Source organism: Microtus ochrogaster, linkage group LG5 (genome assembly GCF_000317375.1).
Source record: "Microtus ochrogaster isolate Prairie Vole_2 linkage group LG5, MicOch1.0, whole genome shotgun sequence".
Taxonomy (NCBI): domain Eukaryota; kingdom Metazoa; phylum Chordata; class Mammalia; order Rodentia; family Cricetidae; genus Microtus; species Microtus ochrogaster.
The window spans coordinates 37,461,778-37,474,709 of record NC_022031.1 but is presented as its reverse complement, the minus strand read 5'-3'; the positions used below and the strand labels follow the sequence as shown (position 1 = coordinate 37,474,709).

General features: G+C 44.2%; 1 protein-coding gene across 1 annotated transcript in view; it reads left to right on the top strand.

Annotated features, from left to right (window-relative positions):
* Dcaf12 (DDB1 and CUL4 associated factor 12) overlaps positions 1–12,932 on the top strand; it is a 23,791-nt gene that overhangs the window by 6,796 nt on the left and 4,063 nt on the right. The window contains exons 3-6 of the mRNA XM_005362007.3: positions 6,935–7,141; positions 8,425–8,485; positions 10,573–10,766; positions 11,586–11,651. Coding sequence (XP_005362064.1) covers positions 6,935–7,141; positions 8,425–8,485; positions 10,573–10,766; positions 11,586–11,651 — 528 coding nt within the window. The remainder of the gene's footprint in view (positions 1–6,934; positions 7,142–8,424; positions 8,486–10,572; positions 10,767–11,585; positions 11,652–12,932) is intronic.

Sequence of the window (12,932 nt, the reverse complement as noted above, 5' to 3'; positions counted from 1 at the left end):
TGGTTGTGAGCCACCATGTGGTTGCTGGGAATTGAACTCAGGACCTTTGGAAGAGCAGGCAAAGCTCTTAACCGCTGAGCCATCTCTCCAGCCCTCCCAGCACTTCTTAAAACTATATATGGTGTTGTGTATTTATGATCCCAGTGTTAGGGAGAAAGAGACAGGAGCATCTGAAATTCAAGGCAGTCCTTGGCTACATAGCAAAACCTAGACCAATCTAGATGACATAAGACCCTATCACTAAATAAATAAAAATAGGGGCTGGAAAGATGGCTCAGCGGTTAAGAGCACTCACTAACTGCTCTTCCAAAGGACCCGAGTTTAATTCCCAGCACCCACATGGCAGCTGCTCACACCTGTCTGTAACTCCACGCTCTGATGCCCTCACACAAGGTGCATGCAAGTAAAACACCAATGCACATAAAATAATAATAATAATAATAATAATAATAATAATAATAATAATAAAGCTGGGTAGTGGTGGCGCACGCCTTTAATCCCAGCACTTGTGAGGCAGAGGTAGGCGGATATCTGTGAGTATGAAGCAAACCTGGTCTACAAGAACTAGTTCCAGTACAGCTAGTGCTGTTAAACAGAGAAACCCTGTCTCGAAAAACCAAAAAAGGGGCCTGGTGGTGGTGGCTCACACCTTTAATCCTAGCAGTTTGGGGGCAGAAGCAGGTGGATCTCTGAGTTTGAGGCCAGCCTGGTCTACAGAGTGGGTTTCAGTGCAGCCAATGCTATACAGAGAAATCCTGTCTTGAAAACTACATCAATAAAAAATAAAGGTTCAGTGTTGAGGCTGGAGAGATGGCTCGCCAGTTAAGAGCACTGGCTGTCCTTCCAGAGGACCCAGGTTCAATTCCTAGCATACATGTGGCAGCTCACAACTGTCTGTAAGTCAATTACCAGGGGATCTGACACCCTCACACCAGTGCACATAAAATCAAATAAGTTATCTTAAAATAATTTAAAAAGTTGAGTGTTAGCTTGAGTTACAGAATGAGTTTCGGCCAGCCCAGGTCAGTTCGTGAGGCCCTGTCTCAAGGTAGGGGCAACTGAGATCACTGTGGGTAAAATACGTACAGTGCAAACAGAAACGAGCGAGACGTTTGCTTCACCAAGGGAGATGAGCTAAGTTCCTGATGTCTCCTGGCCTCCATGTGTGCAGCTGTGACGTGTGTGTGCTGTTACACTCACACCTATAAAGAGCTGGCGTATCGGTAATCCAACTATTCAGGACGTAAGGCAGGAGGTTCTCCAAGAGAAAGCCTGGGTGATACAGATTCCACGTTGCAAAACATTTCGAAAATAATTAAGTGTCTTGGGTTTAGCCATCAGGTATGTATCTTTATTCTCCCCACCCCACGGCTAACAGCAGTACTATCAGGTGAACCTGCCCTCCCCTCCCTCTTTAATCCCAGAATTAGCGGTTCCCCTATTTTTAGAGCTAATTTTGTTTTTGTTTTGGACACAGGTCTTGGGGTCTCAGTAAGTGGTCATGGCTATCTTTTTGGTTTTTCGAGACAGGGTTTCTCTGTGGCTTTGGAGCCTGTCCTGGAACTAGCTCTGTAGACCAGGCTCGTCTCGAACTCACAGAGATCCGCCTGCCTCTGCCTCCCGAGTACTGGGATTAAAGGCGTGCGCCACCAACGCCCGGCTCGGTCATGGCTATCTTTGAACTTGATGTGCTAAACAGGGTACCTTAGAATTTATAAAAGTGTACCTTCTTCTGCCTCCCTAGAATTGGGTTTAAAGGTGTGTGCCACCACTTCCAGCAGACAATTGAATCTGATTGTTTTTGCTTTTTGTTTTTCGATATAGGGTTTCTCTGAGTAGCCTCACTTGTCCTAGAAATCACAGAGATCCAACTGCCTCTGCTTCCTGAGTGCTGGAATTAGACAATTTGATTTTATTGGGAGAATATTTAGGTGTAGGATTACCATGTGTAAAGCTTTAGGAAGAGCGGGAGTTAAGAATGAGCTTTTGCCTCTATGTGTGATGATAGTAGACTTGTTTTTTACTGCCTTTTGTCTTTTGGAATGCATTGCTCAGATGAGGTTTGGACCTGTTTATGTAGTGCTTTTCTCTTCTCAGGCTGTCCTCTTTATGTAAGGAAACCGATGATGCTCCTGTATTCCCCAGCTGTGCAGGTCATGTAGCTCAGTAACACTCTGCTTAGCATGACGAGGTCCTAGTTTCACCCCAGCACTGCAGACAAACAAGGTAGGGTCTGAGCATGGGGAACAGGAGGAAGGAACAAGATGTCACGTAGAGCAGCTTTCATCCTTTGAGATAGGGATGATTTCTTTGTTGTCCAGGACCATGCCACTTGGAAGGAGCTGGCAGACTTGGGGGCCAGAAATCTCTTTCTTTCTCCGCATCTCCCATAACGCTAATGATTAGATTCATGTAAATTCAGTACCATGCATTTTTTTAAACACTTGTCCTTCCATTTGATAAATAACATCTGCATAATTTGATGTGATCTGAGCCCTTTATTCAGGGATAGTTTATTTGTGGTTTCAGCTGCTGGATAGTGAGTAGGGAAGGAGCATGTTGCCGCCTTTGGTGCTCATAGCCTTTATCCAAACTTGCATCTTCAAGAGGCATTCTATTCAGTACCGGGACCACAGGTGTGTGCCACCGTGCCAGCAAGACATTTTCCTGTTCAAATCCCAATATGGTTGGTGAGAGGGTGAGTGGGGTATAGCTCAGTGGCCAAGCTTGTGCTTGCTATGCCTGACACCAGCACCACAAATGAAAACTGTGTTTGGGAGGTTAGACAGATCAGTTCGTCCTGACCTGAAGCACAGGACTGCTTTTTCCTCTTGTAAAAGATAAGAGAAACTCTGTACGGACTGTCAGAATTCTTTATATGAGATCATACTTCCCAGACTTTTCACTGCAATACCCCAGACTGCTCAATATCTGGGCCAGTGTGAAGTTTCCTTAGAGTTCTAAGATAATATTTAAAATATTGTAAGCCAAGCCAGGCAATAGTGGTGCACACCTTTAATCCCAGCACTTAGGAGGCAAAAACAGGTGGATCTCTGTGAGTTTGAGGCCAGCCTGGTCTACAAGAGCTAGTTCCAGGACAGCTAGGGCTGTTACACAGAAAAATCCTGTCTCAAAACAAACAAACAAACAAACAAAAAAGCCTTTTTTCTGGGACTGTAGTTCAGGAGAGTACATGAGGCCCAGGGTTCATTCTTCAACACACACACACACACACACACACACACACACACACACACACACACACACCCTAAGTACGAAGTCTTCTGTCGTCTACCGATTAAATGAGTGTTCCCAGATAAGGTACTGGTTTGTTATAGAAATCAAAGCACTGAATACATATACATGCTACCATGTCCAACTTTTGATCTTGCATTTATATTATAAAAACTTGGGGATTGGAGTTAGCTCAGAGGTTAAAAACATTGGCTGCTCTTCCAAAAATCCTAAGTACAATTCCCAGCAACCACATGGTGGCTCACAACTGCTTGTATTAAGATCTGGTGCCTTCCTCTGGTGTGCAAGCATGCATGCAGGCGAAACACTATATCCATGATAAATATATCTTCAGAAAAAAGTTGAACACAGCATAGATGTTGAAGAGCGGGGAATTTATTCATTCCATGCTAGTTTATGCAGTGAAGTACTCTGTGGCCATGAGAAACCTCAGAAAGCTGGGGTTAGTGGCGTACCTCTATTTCTAGTACTTAGAGGTAGAGTCATTTGGGGGCCACCTGCTGCTACATGGCAAGTTTGAGGCCAAGAGGCTACATGAGACCTTGTTTCAAAAAATAGACAAACAGTAATGTGGCCAGTCTTGTTGGTGCAGGCTTGTAACTCCAGCACTCAGGAGCTAGAGGCAGGCTGTTTGTGAGTTCGAGGCCAACCTAGTTTACATACTGGGTTCTGTGACAGCCAGGGCTATGTAGTGAGACTCTTTTTTTTTTTTTCTTCCAGTTTTTCAAGACAGTGTTTTTATGTATAGCCCTGGCCCTGGGAATGAACTCAGCATTGGGCAGTGGGCTAAAGAACTCAGAGATCTCCCTTCCTCTGCCTTTTGAGGGCCAGGATTAAAATATTAAAGGCATGCATCACCACTGCTTGTCAAGACTCTGTCTTAAAAACAAACAAAAAAAATCAAAGCCAGCCTATGCTATAAAATGAGTTTAAGGCCAGCTCTGGACAATGTTGTCTGAGGACACTCCATCTTCCAAAAACAAATGTGTAGAAGCACCACGAAGCCCTGGTTCAAATCCTGAACAGACATACACCAAGGAAGTTTGGTGAGCCAAAATGGGTCCAGCAGCAGGTAAAGACATCCAGTTTGACCTGAGTTTACTATCTGGGACTTACTGGTAGAAGGAAAGAGCTAACTCCTGCAGGTTGTCGTGTGGCCTCCATAGGTATACCATGTAACTTGTGTGTATGCACGCACGTGTGCACACACACATGAACAAGTAAGTATGTACTGTATATTACTGGGATTATCTGGGTTAGGTTGATTGAGGTGGAAAGGCCCACCTTAATTGTGAGCAGCCCCACTCCATGGGTTGGGACAGAATAAAGAGGCAAGCACTAGCATCATCACTGCCTCTGGTCCATGGGTGCGGTGTGACCAGCTATCACCACCTCTTGATGCCATGACTTTGCCATCAGGATAAGGCAAGATCTTGGAGCAGGGAGCTAGAGAACCTTACCTTTGGCTTCTCTTGTCGGGTGGATTCATGCAGCCTGTTTTCCTTCTTGGCACACTAACTGTTGTTTTTTGATCTTGACTCTCCCCTTTGTTCCTTACTGTTTTAGTTTGATACAATGACTGGATCCTCCTCCTGTCTTTCTATCTGACTGTAATAATTTAGCTTTTTCTTTAATATCAGTATCGAGATCTCTGTATTTATTTATAGAGATCAAAGGAAGACATTTGAGAGAATTGATTCTCTCCTTCCACCACATTGGCATTGGGAATCAAACTCAGGATGTCTGACTTGGCATTAGGTGTCTTCACCCACTGAGCCATCAAGCTTGGACCAGTGCAGTTTATCTTAGTGTTTGGAAAGCAGCACACATCCACTCTCCTTTCTATGCTGGGGTCCATTCTACAAATGGGATTCTGTGTTTCTAGTGCAGTTTATCTTAGTGTCTGGAAACCGGCACACATTCACTACAAATGGGATACTGTGTTTCTAGTCACTTTGTACGCTTCTCTTCCCTTTTGAAAACCATTGTCCTGTGGGTGCATTCATGTGTTTTTACCCCCACCTACATTCATTGCTTCCTAACCTTACATCTTTCTCAGTAACCTTTTACTTGCTCTTTCCCCTGTCCAAGAAGGGAAGATCCAGGGAGCCAGGGCTTTAGCTTCTCGCTGAGCTGCCAGTTTCTGGCTGGAGGCGCAGTAGGTTAGTGTGGAACAGCAGCACTGAGTGTGGAACAGGGATCCGCATTGAAGGCTCTGCCCTCGTCAGTGTGAGCAGTTCAGTGCCAGTCCACCCACATCTCCGTGCGTCCTTGTGAAGAGGCAGGCCAGTCAGTCCTGCACCAGGTGCTTGGCCATTCCTCTGTACGCTCAAAAGTGACCGTGTGAGTACGACTGGTTTCCTGAGCCCTCTGCATTTCAAATCACCTCAGTTTTTCATTGGTTTTTGAGCCTTTCTTAGTACCCTGTAAAACTAATTAGTAAAATAATTAGATACAACTATTTTAAAGTTTCTTTTGTGTGTGTGTGTGTGTAAATATATGCATGTTAATGAAGATGCCTATGTAACCGGAAGAATTAGATTCCCTCTAGAGCTGCAGTTACAGGTGTTAGTGAGCCGCCTTACCTGGGTGGTGGGAATCACACTCGGGTCCTTTGCAGGAACAGTACCTGTTGTTGACCACCGAGCCCTCTCTAGCTCCCTGCTCTTTCTGAGATAGGCTCTCATGTACCCCAGGCTGACCTAAAAAGTCTGTTCCCCCTGCTTCTGTTTTTCAGAGGTGAGAGTCTGGGTCCACCCTTATACAGTTTGTGCCAAACATTTGTAGTACCAGTAAGAAAGGTTAAGGGAGCAGCTAGAAGGCTGAGTGGGTAAAGAGGTTTGCCTCTCAGGGTGAAGGCAAATGTTTTCAGTCCTTGGATCCCCCCGCCCCCCCTCCCCCATGGTTGTTTGTTTTATCTTTTTTGTACTAAACAGGCCCAACCCTGCTTAGCTTGTGAGATCAGAGGAGATAGGGTGCATACAGGGTGGTTTGACTGTAGACAGAATCTTTCTAATATGTTAATGTAAAATGTTAAACTTGGGGCTGGCGAGATGGCTGCTCTTCCAGAGATCCTGAGTTCAATTCCCAGCAACCGTATGGTGGCTCACAACCATCTGTAATGAGATCTGGTGCCCTCTTCTGGCCATAGGGATACATGCAGGCAGAATATTGTATCTATAATAAATGAATGAATGAATGAATTTTTTTAAAAATGTTAAACTTTAATCTTATGTCATTTTAAGTTATTTCATATTTCATTTGACTAATGGCCTTAGTTATGCCATTATTCTGCTGGGTTTGGCAGTGCACGCCTTTTAATATGCATAGAGGCAGGTGGATCCCTATAAGCCTCAAGGCCAGGTTTTGGTCTACATAGTGATTTCCAAGTCAGTCAGGGCTACACAGTGAGACCTTGTCTCCAAAATAACTAAATGCTGGCCATGGTGGCTTATGTACTTGGGAGACAGAAGAAGACAGATCTCTTAGTTGGAGGCCAGCCTGCTGTACATAGTGAGTTCCAGGCTTACTAGGGCTACATAGTAAGACCTTGACTCAAAACAGAAAACAACAATGAAAATCCCTAGGGTCTGCTATATAGTAGAACAAATGGGTGTTTGTACCAGTGTTGACCACATGAAGTAAAAACTATGTTTTGTGCACCTCTTTTCTCTTGCAGCTCTTTGTAGTAGATGTCCAGACAGGCCAGATCACCAAGATTCCCATTTTGAAAGACCGGGAACCTGGAGGTGTGTCTCAGCAGGGCTGTGGTATCCATGCAATAGAGCTGAATCCTTCTAGAACACTCCTAGCCACTGGAGGAGACAACCCAAACAGTCTGGCCATCTATCGGCTGCCCACATTAGATCCTGTGTGTGTGGGTGATGTAAGTTTTTCCATTGGTTGTCATTAGAACTAACCTTGTTTTAAAACATGATTCTCTCCTAACCTAGAAAGGAATGGTTTTCTCTAGAATTCTCCTGACATGGGATGAGGGGTGGAAGAGAGAGCAGAATGGAGATTAGGACCCCAGAGGTAAGAACCAGGACGTGTGTTTGGTAGAAGGGACAAGTGGTTCCTCTCTGTGGCGAATAGTGGGGTGTTTTTCAGTTCACAGGGTCCACATATCTCCCACTGTCCTGTCAGAAAATAGCTTCCCAGTTCATCTGTAGTCAGGCATTGTCTTTGGCTCCAGGAACATAGTAGTGAATAAAATCAATAAAGCCCTTGTCTTCAGTATAGTGCTGAGTGTGACCCGTGAACCAATATGTATATCATTCATGTCAGTAGCACTGCAGTGTGACTTATGCCACAGAGTAGCAGGAGAGCAAGGGGAAGACGCTGTTTGAGAGGGAGGCAGAGAAAGGTTCAGTGAGAAGGAGACCTAAAGGAGGCATGGGTGGCAGTGGGGGAGTGTTCCCGGCAGAAGCTAGGACTCTGAGGTTGGAAGCTGGAAGCTCTGTCCTCTGGACATTCTGTTTTTGTTGTTGCTTTTGGATTTTTGTTTGTTTGTTTTTGAGTTTTGGTTTTTTGAGACAGGGTCTCTATGTAGTCCTGGCTATCCTGGAACTCCTTGTGTAGACTAGGCTGGCCTCAAACTCACAGAGATCCTCCTGCCTCTGCTTCCCCAGTGCTGGGATTCAAGGTGTGCACCCCTTTTTGGAATTCTTTTTGTCTGCAGGAGTGCCAGTTTTGTTCTACCTTTGGTTCTCCCCAGATAGTATGATCTTACCCTACAGGTTAAGATCACCAGAGACCATGCTTTTGTTTGGTCGTTGTTGTTTTACATTATCTGTGGGGTGGGGGTGCACATGTGGAGGTCAGAGGTCACCAAGAGATAATTCAGTACTCCCCTTCGTGGGGGTTTTTGGAATCAAACTCAGGTCATCATACTTGGCAGCGAACACCTTGCTGAGCTCTTTTGCTGGCTCTGTTTTGTGGCAGGGTCTCCATTTGTTGCTCATGCTGTTCTGGAACTTGGGATCCTCTGCCTTAGCTTCCTGACTTACAGGCATGTGCAGCCATGCCCTTTCATACATAAAGGTTTTACAAGATATTTTCAGTCAGACCTGTATGCTTTTCAGAAGAATTCATTGTGGTTCTTATTTTACTAATCTTTTGTTGTTGTTTTTTGTTTTTCCTCTCTGTGCATGTCACTTACCCTCTAAGGATGGACACAAGGATTGGATCTTTTCCATTGCATGGATCAACGATACTATGGCAGTGTCTGGTAAAGTTGCCCTCCTCTAGGAAGCTTTGGTGGTGCAAAGAGGAAGTTTAAGTTATAGTAGTGTGATAGAAAATAAACTTGTTGGGTGCTGGTGGCACACGCCATTAATCCCAGCACTTGGGAGGCTGAGGCAGGTGGATCTCTGTGAGTTTGCAGCCAGTCTGGTCTATGAAGGAAGTTCCAGGACAGCCAAAAGCTGTTACGCAGAGAAACCCTGTCTTGAAGAAACAATGATAGAACGATAGATAGAACGATAGATAGAACGATAGATAGAACGATAGATAGATAGATAGATAGATAGATAGATAGATAGATAGATAGATAGATAGATAGATAGATGGATGGATAGATTTTTTAAAAAATTGTAAGAGTAAATTTAACAATTCAAAAAAATTGTAAGAGATAGGAGAGTGGGAGGACAGAAATATAAGTAAATAGATACCTTTGTGTATGGGCTTTAATGTTATGAATTGTTTCTAATGAAAATGTAAATGTTCGGTGTTGCTGTAGATGGATGGCCTCATTTTATTTTGGCGGACAATCCAGGGTAGGCTCAAAGAAAAGTTTTCCTTGAATGTGTGAGGCCCTGGGAATTAACTCAGCACTGGTCAAGGAGCTAAAGAAAAGAAAGCTTCTTGTTCATTGTTGTTTCCTAAGAAAAAGAATGAATGGGTTTTATTTGGCTTGGCTTATGGTATTTAAAATTGAATTCAGGAGCCACATATGGTAGGGCACACCTTTAATCCCAGCACTCCTGGGGCAGGAGCAGGCAGATCTCTGTGGTTTTGAAGCTATGCTATTCTGTCAGGAGGCCTGGGAGAGCTAGGAGGTCATAGTAAGACCCTGCCTTTAATAAATAAATAAGTAGGGGCTGGAGAGATGGCTCAGCGGTTAAGAGCATTGCCTGCTCTTCCAAAGGTCCTGAGTTCAATTCCCAACAACCACATGGTGACTCACAACCATCTGTAATGAGTTCTGGTGCCCTCTTCTGGCCTGCAGGCATATATGTAGAAAGAATATTATATACATAATAAATAAATAAATGAATGAATGAATGAATGAATGAATGAATGGAGAGCGGTAGGTGAACAGTCCTTGTGCTCAGGCAACTATTCTGCTTCTGAGTTACAGTCCCAGCATATAAAAAACAACCATCTCAGGGCTGGAGAGATGGTTCAGGGGTTAATAGCACTGACTGTTCTTCCAGAGGACCTAGGTTCAATTCCCAACTCACACCTGTCTGTAACTTCAGTTCCAGGGCTTCTGATACCCTCGCACAGATATACATGCAGTCAAAACACCAGTGATCATAAAACTAAAAAAAAAAAAACAACACCTGAGATGGCCTTATATGTGTTTATCTCATGTTCACTATGTAGCGAAGGACGACATTGAACACACCTGATCCAACTGCCTCCACCTCCGAAGGGCTTAGATCATGGGTATAGACCATCATATCAGGTTTTCTGTGATGCTGGGGATTGAACCTAGGACTTCCATGCATGCTAGACAAGTGCTCTGTCGGGTTATAGCTCCGGCACTAAGAATTCCTTCTTGCCAGGCGGTGGTGTTGCACGCCTTTAATTCCACACTCAGGGAGGCAGAGGCAGGCAAATTTCCTGTAAAGAAATGTTTGTAGAAAAAAAAAAAGAAATGTTGTAGAAAAAGACGTCTAGATGAAGAAATCTGAACTGAGTGTGATGGCTCATGCTTGCAATCCCAGCACTCAGGAATAGAGGTTGAGAGTCATGCTGCAAGTTTGAGGATAGCCTTGGTTACAGAGTGAGATCTGGCTTAATGCATGCCACCCAGGTGATGATGGTGGCACACACAGGTAGCAGGCAGATCTCTGTGACTTCGATGCCAGCCTGGTCTACAGAGTGAGTACCAAATCAGCCAAGATGACACAGAAAAACAAAAAGTAATCAAAAAACAAAACATACTGTATGTAGTATTTGGGGTAGGCCATGTAGCCAATCTTTAGTGCCAGGTAGTATGTTGAAAAGTAAAGGCCTGTGTAGTCTTCTGGGGGGTTCTCTCATGGAGGGTTAAGTATATTTGACATTTGTGAATCTACTATGCTGCAGGCTCACGGGATGGTTCTATGGGACTCTGGGAGGTGACAGATGATGTATTGACCAAAAGCGATGCAAGACATAACGTGTCACCAGTCCCTGTGTATGCTCACATCACTCACAAGGCCTTAAAAGATATCCCCAAGGAGGATACAAACCCGGACAACTGCAAGGTGCGGGCTTTGGCCTTCAACAACAAGAACAAGGTATGAACAACCAAGGGACCTAGAAGCCTGTCTCTCCTGACTTTATCTAGGGGGTCCTTTCTCCTCCATGGTAGGGCACCGTGGCCTTTTAGAGTCTAGGAGGCTGGGGAGGAGTGACGGGCTGTCAGGCTCAGGCTCTGTTTCTGTTGACTTTGTCTGGGTAGACCACATTTGTGGTCCACTCTAATCTGACACTGCCTCATTTGCATATCCCTTTTCGAGGGCTCTATTTTGGATTTGATTTTCATACTTACTGTAAAAGCCATCCTTGTTTTTAAGCTCCTCGTCTTTCATTAATCCTTTATCTCTCACTTGCTACTGAGTTTCACCTAAAGCACTGTGCCACATCTTCTGATGGTGAGGTCGTAAACCGAATCTAAGTCTAGAACCAGAGCCCAGAAAGGAGACTGGCTTCTGTAAAACCTGGGAAAGGCCCCAATTCATTTTTTTTTAATTTTATTTATGTGTAAAGGTGTTTTGCCTGCACATGTGTGTGAGTATTTGTGGTTTACTAGAAGTAGATTCTCTGTACCTACAGCTCCCACGTTGGGACTGAGAAAACAGCCTTTCCCTTGCGAGTTCTGCTCTAGCAGTCTTAGGATGTCAGGGCACTCATGACCCACAGAGGTTGTTAGAGACTATGCTTGCTTTGTGGAATTGAATATACTACCTGGCTGCCATTTGTGGAGTGAGGCTAATGCACCGTGGGATAGGGGTGGAGGACAGGAGAACCCCAGCCCTCAGGCTCGCCCCCTGTACATCCTGCTACTTCAGTTTGCTGCAGATCATATTATAACTTCTTTTTCATTGCTTTTGTAGGAGTTGGGAGCAGTATCACTGGATGGCTACTTTCATCTCTGGAAGGCTGAAAATACATTGTCTAAGGTGGGAACATGACTCAGTAGTTTGGTGGGGTTGTTTTTTTTGGGGGGGGATTGCTTTCGAGAGATTGTTTCTCTGTGTAATAGTCCTGGTTGTCTTGGAACTGACTTTGTAACCCAGAATGGCCTTGAACTCACAGAGATTCACTTGCCTCTGCCTCCAGAGTGCTGGGATTAAAGGCGCACAATGCCACCGCCTGACATGACTTGGTAGGTTTATGTGATAATTTATCATAGGTTTAGAATACTGTAATTGTTTCAGAGTCATAGTGGATTTGTCCAAAACACCTTTTCTCCCAAGGTCTGGGAATAGAACTGCATAGGGCATGAAGTTGTGAGTCTGGCATGCGTTTTTTGAACAAAAGTCTGTATATATTTTAAATTTATTTTTGAGACATCTCTTTATGTAGTCCAATCTTGTCTTAAATTTGTGATCTTCCCACTTCTAAAATATCTTCCAAAGACCGGAAATACTGACAACCACCATGCTTAAGCAAGAAAAGGCCTTTGTTGTTATGGGCTTTTTTTTTTTTTTTTTTTTTTTCCGAGACAGGGTTTCTCCATAGCTTTTTGGTTCCTGTCCTGGAACTAGCTCTTGTAGACCAGGCTGGCCTCGAACTCTTTGTTTTTATGTTTTAAGACAGGCTTTCTCTATGTAGCTCTGGCTATCCTGTAACTTGTTCTGTAGACCAGGCTGGCCTAAACTCAAAGAGATCTGCCTGCCTTTGCTTCCCAAGTACTGGGACTAAAGGCATATGACACTACCATTTCTTTCTTCAAAGATTAGCTATGGGCTGGAGAGATGACTCAGAGGTTAAGAGTACTGGCTGCTCTTCCAGAGGTTCTGAGTTCAATTCCCAGCACCCACATGGTGGCTCACAACCATCTGTAATGAGATCTAGTTCCCTCTTCTGGCCTGCAGACATATATGCAGACAGAACACTATGTACACAATTAAAAAAAAAATCTGTCTACAACTTGAGATCCTTTCTCAATCTTCCAGTGCCAGAATGACAGGAAAGTCTTTTAAAGAGACTGAGATTGCAACAACACAATTAAGGAGAAAACAGATTTATTAATAATACCTGCTAACAACTTTTTTATACAATAAAGTGTATATGTGGATCATTAGTCCACGCCTTGCCTGTGCTGCTTATAATATCTGTAACCAACTTTTTCTAAAGAGAAAGCAGCACTCGGGAGGCAGAGGCAGGCGGATCTCTGTGAGTTCGAGACCAGCCTGGTCTACAGAGCTAGTTCCAGGACAGGCTCCAAAGCCACAGAG